Genomic DNA, 13,272 nt, shown 5'->3' on the forward strand with positions numbered 1-13,272 from the left:
TCGATGATGTCTCTCTTAGGCATCACTTCCTGCCTGCATTCTAGCTGTTAAAGAATGATGCTGTTTCACTGAGGCATCCCTTCCTGCGGCATCCTAGCTGTTAAAGAACGATGCTGTCTCTCTTAGGCATCCCTTCCTGCTGCATCCTAGCTGTTAAAGAACGATGTAAAACAAGCAGAGACACATCGTGTAAACAAGCAGAGACACATCGTGTAAACAAAATATAACAAGACTGCCTTTGTAATACAAAAAAAAACATTTTCATTATTCCAAAATCTTCATCCCAAAACATAGAAAATACACCAACAGACAGACAGGCAGAGACGCCTCATTATCAACAACGTCATGGGTTTTACACAGCACCGTCTTCTACACCAATACGTCTCATACATTATCCCTCATCATTCAGAAACATCATTCAGAAAACGGTTCCCAGTGGGTTTCAGCGCCTGTTTATCGGTCAAATATACCCCCCTGATGACATCATCACCACCAGACGGTCCAGAGTTTTAAAAGTTTAAAAGTTCTCTCACAGTGTCTTCCTCCCTCTGCCTCTGCCTCTCCCCCTCACACCTCTCTTCCCCCTCCTCCCCCCTCTCCCTTCCCTAGGTTGGCCCCCGAACACGGACTGGGCCGTTACCATGGCGACCCCGCTGTCCCCGTCACTGTCGTCCCCGGAATTGCCGCCGCCACTCTGCTCCGTCCTACTGGGGAGGAGTTTAGGTACGCCGTTATTAGGAGGAGGTACTTCCTTCCTCTGCTGGCTGGCCCCTCCCACAACCAGGTTTGGCGCCTCCCGTATTCTGACTAACCACTCCTACTTCTTTCTTCCTTTCTTGGCTGGCCACTCCCACATCATGGCTGGTTCTTCCCATATCCTCTTGAACAGGTTTACTGACCTCTGCCCCCAGAAACCCCCCTGATCCCTCCTCTACCTCTCCTTTCCTCTGCTTTGGCTCTGACCCTTTCCCTCTCTTAGCCTTGGACGGGGAGCCAGTCCCTTCTTCTTCTTCCTCTTCTCTCCCTCCGTCCTCCCTCTCTTCCCTCCCTCCGTCCTCCCTCTCTTTCCTCTTTATACAGGTGACAGCTCCGCGGAGACGCTGGCTCTTGATGGCCTGTCTCTCCTGCTGCTCCAGACGGAAGAACGAGTCGATACGCAGCTGGGTCTACAAGGGAAGGGAGGAGGGGAGAGGAGGACGGAGGGAAGGGAGGAGAGGGAAGAGGAAGTAGGAGAGAGGGGAGGGAGGAGAGAGAAGAGGAAGTAGGAGCGAGGGGAGGGAGGAGGGGAGGGAAGAGGAAGTAGGAGAGAGGGGAGGGAGGAGGGGAGGGAAGAGGAAGTAGGAGAGAGGGGAGGGAGGGAAGTAGGAGAGACGGAGGGAGGGAAAAGTAGGAGAGAGGGGAGGGAAGGGAGGAGAAGGAAGAGGAAGTAGGAGAGAGGGGAGGGAGGGAGGAGAGGGAAGAGGAAGTAGGAGAGAGGGGAGGGAGGGAGGAGAGGGAAGAGGAAGTAGGAGAGAGGGGAGGGAGGGAGGAGAGGGAAGTAGGAGAGAGGGAGGGAGGAGAGGGAAGTAGGAGGGAGGGAGGGAGGGAGGGAGGGAGGGAGGGGAAAGTAGGAGAGAGGGGAGGGAAGGGAGGAGAAGGAAGAGGAAGTAGGAGAGAGGGGAGGGAGGGAGGAGAGGGAAGAGGAAGTAGGAGAGAGGGGAGGGAGGGAGGGAGGGAGGAGAGGGAAGAGGAGGGAGAGGAATGGAGGTATACAGGACAGATCAGAGGCAAATTGAGACACATTCACAAAAAATTCACTGTTATACCCAAGTCATTCTCAATAAATTCACTATCCAAGTCATTCACAATAAATTCACTGTTATACCCCAAGTCATTCTCAATAAATTCACTGTTATACCCCAAGTCATCACAATAAATTCACTGTTATACCCCAAGTCATTCACAATAAATTCACTGTTATACCCCAAGTCATTCACAATAAATTCACTGTTATACCCTAAGTCATTCACAATAAATTCACTGTTATACCCCAAGTCATTCACAATAAATTCACTGTTATACCCCAAGTCATTCAAAATAAATTCACTGTTAAACCCCAAGTCATTCTCAATAAATTCACTATCCAAGTCATTCACAATAAATTCACTGTTATACCCCAAGTCATTCTCAATAAATTCACTGTTATACCCCAAGTCATTCACAATAAATTCACTGTTATACCCCAAGTCATTCTCAATAAATTCACTATCCAAGTCATTCACAAAAAATTCACTGTTATACCCCAAGTCATTCACAGTTATACCCCAAGTCATTCACAATAAATTCACTGTTATACCCCAAGTCATTCACAATAAATTCACTGTTATACCCCAAGTCATTCACAATAAATTCACTGTTATACCCCAAGTCATTCACAATAAATTCACTGTTATACCCCAAGTCATTCACAATAAATTCACTGTTATACCCAAGTCATTCTCAATAAATTCACTGTTATACCCCAAGTCATTCACAATAAATGCACTGTTATACCCCAAGTCATTCACAATAAATTCACTGTTATACCCCAAGTCATTCACAATAAATTCACTGTTATACCCCAAGTCATTCACAATAAATTCACTACCCAAGTCATTGTCAATAAATTCACTGTTATACCCCAAGTCATTCACAATAAATTCACTGTTATACCCAAGTCATTCTCAATAAATTCACTGTTATACCCCAAGTCATTCACAATAAATTCACTATCCAAGTCATTCACAATAAATTCACTATCCAAGTCATTCACAATAAATTCACTGTTATACCCCAAGTCAATCACAATAAATTCACTGTTATACCCCAAGTCAATCACAATAAATTCACTGTTATACCCCAAGTCAATCACAATAAATTCACTGTTATACCCCAAGTCATTCACAATAAATTCACTATCCAAGTCATTCTCAATAAATTCACTATCCAAGTCATTCTCAATAAATTCACTGTTAAATCCAAGTCATTCACAATAAATTCACTGTTATACCCCAAGTCATTCTCAATCTGTACTTATCTGTAATAATTACGACCAACCATTGACCCAGACTGGTACCTGCTGTGTGCTGAGCTGTTTGAGAACAGGATGTAGAGTCTCTTCTGTCTTCCTGCTGTTCCAACCAAAACGACTCTCACAGAACGTAGGCTTAGGGTTAAGAAAAGCTGGTAGTGCCTCAAAGATCACACACACACACACACGCAGGGACACACACACACACAGAAGCAGGGACACACACACACGCAGAAGCAGGGACACACACACACACACACGCACGCAGAAGCAGGGACACACACACACATAGAAGCAGGGACACACACACACACACACACACACACACACACACACACACACACACACACACACACACACATACAGAAGCAGGGACACACACACACACACACAGAACCAGGGACACACACAGAAGCAGGGACACACACACACACTCTCCTAGAGGATATTCCTTGAGGAGGTCGAGATGTGGGCGTCCCCAGCTAAAGGAGCTTTCTGATAGGTCGACACTGGGCTGCAGGTAGGCAGTTGCCACTGCAGGGTCGGGGAAACCCGTCCGCAGCTGAAGGCCTCTCAGCTTCCTCTTGACCTTGGAGTCACGGGGGTCAGAGTTCAGACGCTGCTGCTGCTGCTGGGCCGAGGACCACCACTCACTGGAAGGGTCAAAACGGAGACAAAAACACAGACAGCATTGTGCCGTCACTGTGATCTCTGAGGGAATTGAACCCACAACCTCGGCATAGATAAAAAGAGCCACACTGGCCGACTGAGTCACACAGGACTACTAGTTCATTATTTATCACCACACAATATACACACACACACACACACACACACACACACACACACACACACACACAGACACACACACACACACGTACGTTCCTGACTGGTTCTGTGCCAGGTCCAGGGGAACAGACCAATCTACCTGAACATGCTGACTGGTTCTGTGCCAGGTCCAGGGAACAGACCAATCTACCTGAACATCCTGACTGGTTCTGTGCCAGGTCCAGGGAACAGACCAATCTACCTGAACATGCTGACTGGTTCTGTGCCAGGTCCAGGGAACAGACCAATCTACCTGAACATCCTGACTGGTTCTGTGCCAGGTCCAGGGGAACAGACCAATCTACCTGAACATCCTGACTGGATCTGTGCCAGGTCCAGGGGAACAGACCAATCTACCTGAACACGCTGACTGGTTCTGTGCCAGGTCCAGGGAACAGACCAATCTACCTGAACATCCTGACTGGTTCTGTTCCAGGTCCAGGGAACTCGTTGAGTATCTCCATGCCGGTCACGTAGCCCACCCCCGGGACTCCCTCCGTATAGTCACTACCGAGCAGGTAGGCCAGGTTAATCAGCTTGGTACGGTCCACACCTGGGGGAGGGACGAGGGTTAGAGAGAGGAGTCTAGTGGGGGGGAGGGACGAGGGTTAGAGAGAGGAGTCTAGTGGGGGGGACGAGGGTTAGAGAGAGGAGTCTAGTGGGGGGGGACGAGGGTTAGAGAGAGGAGTCTAGTGGGGAGGGACGAGGGTTAGAGAGAGGAGTCTAGTGGGGGGGACGAGGGTTAGAGAGAGGAGTCTAGTGGGGGGAGGGATGAGGGTTAGAGAGAGGAGTCTAGTGGGGGGAGGGATGAGGGTTAGAGAGAGGAGTCTAGTGGGGGGAGGGATGAGGGTTAGAGAGAGGAGTCTAGTGGGGGGGAGGGACGAGGGTTAGAGAGAGGAGTCTAGTGGGGGGGAGGGATGAGGGTTAGAGAGAGGAGTCTAGTGGGGGGACGAGGGTTAGAGAGAGGAGTCTAGTGGGGGGAGGGACGTGGGTTAGAGAGAGGAGTAGAGTGGGGGGGACGAGGGTTAGAGAGAGGAGTCTAGTGGTTTGGGTGGGGAGGGATGAGGGTTAGAGAGAGGAGTCTAGTGGGGGGGACGATGGTTAGAGAGAGGAGTCTAGTGGGGGGGACGGATGAGGGTTAGAGAGAGGAGTCTAGTGGGGGGGACGAGGGTTAGAGAGAGGAGTCTAGTGGGGGGGGACGAGGGTTAGAGAGAGGAGTCTAGTGGGGGGGGACGAGGGTTAGAGAGAGGAGTATAGTGGGGGGAGGGATGAGGGTTAGAGAGAGGAGTCTAGTGGGGGGAGGGACGAGGGTTAGAGAGAGGAGTCTAGTGGGGGGGAGGGACGAGGGTTAGAGAGAGGAGTCTAGTGGGGGGGAGGGACGAGAGTTAGAGAGAGGAGTCTAGTGGGGTGGGGGGAGCGAGGGTTAAAGAGAGGAGTCTAGTGGGGGGGAGGGACGAGGGTTAGAGAGAGGAGTCTAGTGGGGGGGAGGTACGAGGGTTAGAGAGAGGAGTCTAGTGGGGGGGACGAGGGTTAGAGAGAGGAGTATAGTGGGGGGGACGAGGGTTTGGTGTCTAGTGGTTTGGGTGGGTGGGGGGGTTGGTGTCTAGTGGTTTGGGTGGGTGGGGGGGTTGGTGAATAGTGGTTTGGGTAGGTGGGGGGGTTGGTGTCTAGTGGTTTGGGTGGGGCGGGTTGGTGTCTAGTGGTTTGGGTGGGTGGGGGGGGTTGGTGTCTAGTGGTTTGGGTGGGTGGGGGGGGTTGGTGTCTAGTGGTTTGGGTGGGGGGGTTGGTGTCTAGTGGTTTGGGTGGGGGGGTTGGTGTCTAGTGGTTTGGGTGGGGGGGTTGGTGTCTAGTGTTTTGGGTGGGGGGGGGGGTTGTAGTTCTACGTACCCAGTTGGTTCTGTAGGTCTATGTACTGGTAGGGTTCTACGTACCCAGTTGGTTCTGTAGGTCTAGGTACTGGTAGGGTTCTACGTACCCAGTTGGTTCTGTAGATCTACGTACTGGTAGTATTCTACGTATTTGTTCTGGCTGAAGAAGTTCTTGTAGACATGTCGTCCTCCGAACAGCCATACGTCGCTGTCGTCGGTGATTGTTCCGTGGGTCTGGTCGGTCCGGTCCAGCGCTGCACACTGGGCCTCGGCCTCACCGGGAGCCACCAGGAAGGGTACGCCAAACAACCTCAGCAGCTCCTGACGGACAAGACACACCGGGACATTAGACCCGGTAAGGGATCATCAAAGACGAGGGGCTATGCTTTCAATGGAAAATAATAACCGACGGGAAAAGGTGTGTTCCACCGAGCGCTAGCAGTGAGGAACTGACCTTCCACGGAGTTGTATTATTTTCCAGAAAACGCATAGAGCCCAGAGTTGATTATCTTTTTATAACATGGACATAATTTAACACATTTGCAGGTAAAAATGTGTTCAACATTCACTGAATTAGATAGCTATGGTAGTTTCCGTGGTAACCAAACAAACAAGCTTGTTTATCTAACCAAACTATCAGTCCTAGCTTGTTCAGCTAACCAAACAATCAGTCCTAGCTTGTTCAGCTAACCAAACTATCAGTCCTAGCTTGTTCAGCTAACCAAACTATCAGTCCTATAGCTTGTTTAGCTAACCAAACTAGCAGTCCTATAGCTTGTTTAGCTAACCAAACTAACAGTCCTATAGCTTGTTCAGCTAACGAAACTAGCAGTCCTATAGCTTGTTTAGCTAACCAAACTAGCAGTCCTATAGCTTGTTCAGCTAACGAAACTAGCAGTCCTATAGCTTGTTCAGCTAACGAAACTATCAGTCCCGGCTTGTTTAGCTATTCAAACTAGCAGTCCCGGCTTGTTTAGCTAACCAAACTAGCAGTCCCGGCTTGTTTAGCTAACCAAACTAGCAGTCCCGGCTTGTTTAGCTAACCAAACTAGCAGTCCTATATCTTGTTTAGCTAACCAAACTAGCAGTCCCGGCTTGTTTAGCTAACCAAACTAGCAGTCCTATAGCTTGTTTAGCTAACCAAACTAGCAGTCCTATAGCTTGTTTAGCTAACCAAACTAGCAGTCCTATAGCTTGTTTAGCTAACCAAACTAGCAGTCCTATAGCTTGTTTAGCTAACCAAACTAGCAGTCCCAGCTTGTTTAGCTAACCAAACTATCAGTCCTATAGCTTGTTTAGCTAACCAAACTATCAGTCCTATAGCTTGTTTAGCTAACCAAACAAGCAGTCCTATAGCTTGTTTAGCTAAAGAAACTAGCAGTCCTATAGCTTGTTTAGCTAACCAAACTAGCAGTCCTATAGCTTGTTCAGCTAACCAAACTAGCAGTCCTATAGCTTGTTCAGCTAACGAAACTAGCAGTCCTATAGCTTGTTCAGCTAACGAAACTAGCAGTCCTATAGCTTGTTTAGCTAACCAAACTAGCAGTCCCGGCTTGTTTAGCTAACCAAACTAGCAGTCCCGGCTTGTTTAGCTAACCAAACTAGCAGTCCCGGCTTGTTTAGCTAACCAAACTATCAGTCCCAGCTTGTTTAGCTAACCAAACTAGCAGTCCTATAGCTTGTACAGCTAACCAAACTAGCAGTCCCAGCTTGTTTAGCTAACCAAACTAGCAGTCCTATAGCTTGTTTAGCTAACCAAACTATCAGTCCTATAGCTTGTTTAGCTAACCAAACTATCAGTCCTAGCTTGTTTAGCGAACCAAACTATCAGTCCTAGCTTGTTTAGCTAACCAAACTAGCAGTCCTAGCTTGTTTAGCTAATCAAACTATCAGTCCTAGCTTGTTTAGCTAACCAAACTATCAGTCCCAGCTTGTTTAGCTAACCAAACTATCAGTCCTATAGCTTGTTTAGCTAACCAAACTATCAGTCCTATAGCTTGTTTAGCAAACCAAACAAGCAGTCCCGGATTGTTTAGCTAACCAAACTAGCAGCCCTATAGCTTGTTTAGCTAACCAAACTATCAGTCCTATAGCTTGTTTAGCTAACCAAACTATCAGTCCTATAGCTTGTTTAGCTAACCAAACTATCAGTCCTATAGCTTGTTTAGCTAACCAAACGATCAGTCCTATAGCTTGTTTAGCTAACCAAACAAGCAGTCCCGGATTGTTTAGCGAACCAAACTATCAGTCCTAGCTTGTTTAGCTAACCAAACTAGCAGTCCTAGCTTGTTTAGCTAACCAAACTAGCAGTCCCAGCTTGTTTAGCTAACCAAACTAGCAGTCCCAGCTTGTTTAGGTAATCAAACTATCAGTCCTATAGCTTGTTTAGCTAACCAAACTATCAGTCCTATAGCTTGTTTAGCTAACCAAACTATCAGTCCTATAGCTTGTTTAGCTAACCAAACTATCAGTCCTATAGCTTGTTTAGCTAACCAAACTATCAGTCCTATAGCTTGTTTAGCTAACCAAACTATCAGTCCTATAGCTTGTTTATCTAACCAAACTATCAGTCCTAGCTTGTTCAGCTAACCAAACAATCAGTCCTAGCTTGTTCAGCTAACCAAACTATCAGTCCTAGCTTGTTCAGCTAACCAAACTATCAGTCCTATAGCTTGTTTAGCTAACCAAACTAGCAGTCCTATAGCTTGTTTAGCTAACCAAACTAACAGTCCTATAGCTTGTTCAGCTAACGAAACTAGCAGTCCTATAGCTTGTTTAGCTAACCAAACTAGCAGTCCTATAGCTTGTTCAGCTAACGAAACTAGCAGTCCTATAGCTTGTTCAGCTAACGAAACTATCAGTCCCGGCTTGTTTAGCTAACCAAACTAGCAGTCCCGGCTTGTTTAGCTAACCAAACTAGCAGTCCCGGCTTGTTTAGCTAACCAAACTAGCAGTCCTATATCTTGTTTAGCTAACCAAACTAGCAGTCCCGGCTTGTTTAGCTAACCAAACTAGCAGTCCTATAGCTTGTTTAGCTAACCAAACTATCAGTCCTATAGCTTGTTTAGCTAACCAAACTAGCAGTCCTAGCTTGTTTAGCTAACCAAACTAGCAGTCCCAGCTTGTTTAGCTAACCAAACTAGCAGTCCCAGCTTGTTTAGCTAATCAAACTATCAGTCCTATAGCTTGTTTAGCTAACCAAACTATCAGTCCTATAGCTTGTTTAGCTAACCAAACTATCAGTCCTATAGCTTGTTTAGCTAACCAAACTATCAGTCCTATAGCTTGTTTAGCTAACCAAACTATCAGTCCTATAGCTTGTTTAGCTAACCAAACTATCAGTCCTATAGCTTGTTTAGCTAACCAAACGATCAGTCCTATAGCTTGTTTAGCTAACCAAACAAGCAGTCCCGGATTGTTTAGCTAACCAAACTAGCAGTCCTATAGCTTGTTTAGCTAACCAAACTAGCAGTCCTATAGCTTGTTTAGCTAACCAAACTATCAGTCCTAGCTTGTTTAGCTAATCAAACTAGCAGTCCTAGCTTGTTTAGCTAATCAAACTGTCAGTCCTAGCTTGTTTAGCTAACCAAACTATCAGTCCCAGCTTGTTTAGCTAACCAAACTAGCAGTCCTATATCTTGTTTAGCTAACCAAACTATCAGTCCTAGCTTGTTTAGCTAACCAAACTATCAGTCCTATAGCTTGTTAAGCTAACCAAACTAGCAGTCCAATAGCTTGTACAGCTAACCAAACAAGCAGTCCCGGATTGTTTAGCTAACCAAACTAGCAGTCCTATAGCTTGTTTAGCTAACCAAACTAGCAGTCCTATAGCTTGTTTAGCTAACCAAACTAGCAGTCCCGGCTTGTTTAGCTAACCAAACTAGCAGTCCCGGCTTGTTTAGCTAACCAAACTATCAGTCCTATAGCTTGTTTAGCTAACCAAACTATCAGTCCTATAGCTTGTTTAGCTAACCAAACAAGCAGTCCCGGATTGTTTAGCTACCCAAACTAGCAGTCCTATAGCTTGTTTAGCTAACCAAACTAGCAGTCCTATAGCTTGTTTAGCTAACCAAACTATCAGTCCTAGCTTGTTTAGCTAATCAAACTATCAGTCCTATAGCTTGTTTAGCTAACCAAACTATCAGTCCTATAGCTTGTTTAGCTAACCAAACTAGCAGTCCTATAGCTTGTTTAGCTAACCAAACTAGCAGTCCTATAGCTTGTTTAGCTAACCAAACTAGCAGTCCCAGCTTGTTTAGCTAACCAAACTATCAGTCCTATAGCTTGTTTAGCTAACCAAACTATCAGTCCTATAGCTTGTTTAGCTAACCAAACTATCAGTCCTATAGCTTGTTTAGCTAACCAAACGATCAGTCCTATAGCTTGTTTAGCTAACCAAACGATCAGTCCTATAGCTTGTTTAGCTAACCAAACAAGCAGTCCCGGATTGTTTAGCGAACCAAACTATCAGTCCTAGCTTGTTTAGCTAACCAAACTAGCAGTCCTAGCTTGTTTAGCTAACCAAACTAGCAGTCCCAGCTTGTTTAGCTAACCAAACTAGCAGTCCCAGCTTGTTTAGCTAACCAAACTAGCAGTCCTATAGCTTGTTTAGCTAACCAAACTATCAGTCCTAGCTTGTACAGCTAACCAAACTAGCAGTCCTATAGCTTGTTAAGCTAACCAAACTAGCAGTCCAATAGTTTGTACAGCTAACCAAACAAGCAGTCCCGGATTGTTTAGCTAACCAAACTAGCAGTCCTATAGCTTGTTTAGCTAACCAAACTAGCAGTCCTATAGCTTGTTTAGCTAACCAAACTAGCAGTCCCGGCTTGTTTAGCTAACCAAACTAGCAGTCCCGGCTTGTTTAGCTAACCAAACTATCAGTCCTATAGCTTGTTTAGCTAACCAAACTATCAGTCCTATAGCTTGTTTAGCTAACCAAACTATCAGTCCTATAGCTTGTTTAGCTAACCAAACGATCAGTCCTATAGCTTGTTTAGCTAACCAAACAAGCAGTCCCGGATTGTTTAGCTAACCAAACTAGCAGTCCTATAGCTTGTTTAGCTAACCAAACTATCAGTCCTAGCTTGTTTAGCTAATCAAACTATCAGTCCTATAGCTTGTTTAGCTAACCAAACTATCAGTCCTATAGCTTGTTTAGCTAACCAAACGATCAGTCCTATAGCTTGTTTAGCTAACCAAACAAGCAGTCCCGGATTGTTTAGCTAACCAAACTAGCAGTCCTATAGCTTGTTTAGCTAACCAAACTAGCAGTCCTATAGCTTGTTTAGCTAACCAAACTATCAGTCCTAGCTTGTTTAGCTAATCAAACTAGCAGTCCTAGCTTGTTTAGCTAATCAAACTATCAGTACTAGCTTGTTTAGCTAACCAAACTATCAGTCCCAGCTTGTTTAGCTAACCAAACTAGCAGTCCTATATCTTGTTTAGCTAACCAAACTATCAGTCCTAGCTTGTACAGCTAACCAAACTAGCAGTCCTATAGCTTGTTTAGCTAACCAAACTAGCAGTCCAATAGCTTGTACAGCTAACCAAACAAGCAGTCCCGGATTGTTTAGCTAACCAAACTAGCAGTCCTATAGCTTGTTTAGCTAACCAAACTAGCAGTCCTATAGCTTGTTTAGCTAACCAAACTAGCAGTCCCGGCTTGTTTAGCTAACCAAACTAGCAGTCCCGGCTTGTTTAGCTATCCAAACTATCAGTCCTATCCCTTGTACAGCGAACCAAACTATCAGTCCTATAGCTTGTTTAGCTAACCAAACTAGCAGTCCTAGCTTGTACAGCTAACCAAACTAGCAGTCCTATAGCTTGTTTAGCTAACCAAACTAGCAGTCCAATAGCTTGTACAGCTAACCAAACAAGCAGTCCCAGCTTGTTTAGCTAACCAAACTATCAGTCCTATAGCTTGTTTAGCTAACCAAACTATCAGTCCTATAGCTTGTTTAGCTAACCAAACTATCAGTCCTATAGCTTGTTTAGCTAACCAAACTATCAGTCCTATAGCTTGTTTAGCTAACCAAACTAGCAGTCCTATAGCTTGTTTAGCTAACCAAACTAGCAGTCCTATAGCTTGTTTAGCTAACCAAACTAGCAGTCCCAGCTTGTTTAGCTAACCAAAATATCAGTCCTATAGCTTGTTTAGCTAACCAAACTATCAGTCCTATAGGTTGTTTAGCTAACCAAACTATCAGTCCTATAGCTTGTTTAGCTAACCAACCGATCAGTCCTATAGCTTGTTTAGCTAACCAAACGATCAGTCCTATAGCTTGTTTAGCTAACCAAACAAGCAGTCCCGGATTGTTTAGCGAACCAAACTATCAGTCCTAGCTTGTTTAGCTAACCAAACTAGCAGTACTAGCTTGTTTAGCTAACCAAACTAGCAGTCCCAGCTTGTTTAGCTAACCAAACTAGCAGTCCCAGCTTGTTTAGCTAACCAAACTAGCAGTCCCAGCTTGTTTAGCTAACCAAACTATCAGTCCTATAGCTTGTTTAGCTAACCAAACTATCAGTCCTATAGCTTGTTTAGCTAACCAAACTATCAGTCCTATAGCTTGTTTAGCTAACCAAACGATCAGTCCTATAGCTTGTTTAGCTAACCAAACAAGCAGTCCCGGATTGTTTAGCTAACCAAACTAGCAGTCCTATAGCTTGTTTAGCTAACCAAACTAGCAGTCCTATAGCTTGTTTAGCTAACCAAACTATCAGTCCTAGCTTGTTTAGCTAACCAAACTAGCAGTCCTAGCTTGTTTAGCTAATCAAACTATCAGTCCTAGCTTGTTTAGCTAACCAAACTATCAGTCCCAGCTTGTTTAGCTAACCAAACTAGCAGTCCTATATCTTGTTTAGCTAACCAAACTATCAGTCCTAGCTTGTACAGCTAACCAAACTAGCAGTCCTATAGCTTGTTTAGCTAACCAAACTAGCAGTCCAATAGCTTGTACAGCTAACCAAACAAGCAGTCCCGGATTGTTTAGCGAACCAAACTATCAGTCCTAGCTTGTTTAGCTAACCAAACTAGCAGTACTAGCTTGTTTAGCTAACCAAACTAGCAGTCCCAGCTTGTTTAGCTAACCAAACTAGCAGTCCCAGCTTGTTTAGCTAACCAAACTAGCAGTCCCAGCTTGTTTAGCTAACCAAACTATCAGTCCTATAGCTTGTTTAGCTAACCAAACTATCAGTCCTATAGCTTGTTTAGCTAACCAAACTATCAGTCCTATAGCTTGTTTAGCTAACCAAACGATCAGTCCTATAGCTTGTTTAGCTAACCAAACAAGCAGTCCCGGATTGTTTAGCTAATCAAACTATCAGTCCTAGCTTGTTTAGCTAACCAAACTATCAGTCCCAGCTTGTTTAGCTAACCAAACTAGCAGTCCTATATCTTGTTTAGCTAACCAAACTATCAGTCCTAGCTTGTACAGCTAACCAAACTAGCAGTCCTATAGCTTGTTTAGCTAACCAAACTAGCAGTCCAATAGCTTGTACAGCTAACCAAACAAGCAGTCCCGGATT

General features: G+C 45.2%; 1 protein-coding gene across 2 annotated transcripts in view; it reads right to left on the reverse strand.

Moving 5' to 3' along the window:
* Positions 1-224: 224 nt before the first annotated feature.
* Positions 225-13,272, reverse strand: part of ercc5 (excision repair cross-complementation group 5) — a 47,510-nt gene continuing 34,462 nt past the window's right edge. For both annotated transcript variants that reach the window (XM_045711302.2, XM_082971279.1), the window contains 5 exons: positions 5,853-6,066; positions 4,286-4,430; positions 3,499-3,702; positions 3,095-3,179; positions 225-1,166 (listed from right to left, as the gene is read on the reverse strand). In XM_045711302.2, the coding sequence (XP_045567258.2) occupies positions 735-1,166; positions 3,095-3,179; positions 3,499-3,702; positions 4,286-4,430; positions 5,853-6,066 (1,080 nt within the window). In that variant the 3' untranslated portion in view covers positions 225-734. The remainder of the gene's footprint in view (positions 1,167-3,094; positions 3,180-3,498; positions 3,703-4,285; positions 4,431-5,852; positions 6,067-13,272) is intronic.

Source organism: Salmo salar, unplaced genomic scaffold (assembly GCF_965601325.2).
Source record: "Salmo salar unplaced genomic scaffold, fSalSal1 ptg000231l, whole genome shotgun sequence".
In the NCBI taxonomy this organism is placed as follows: Eukaryota; Metazoa; Chordata; class Actinopteri; order Salmoniformes; family Salmonidae; genus Salmo; species Salmo salar.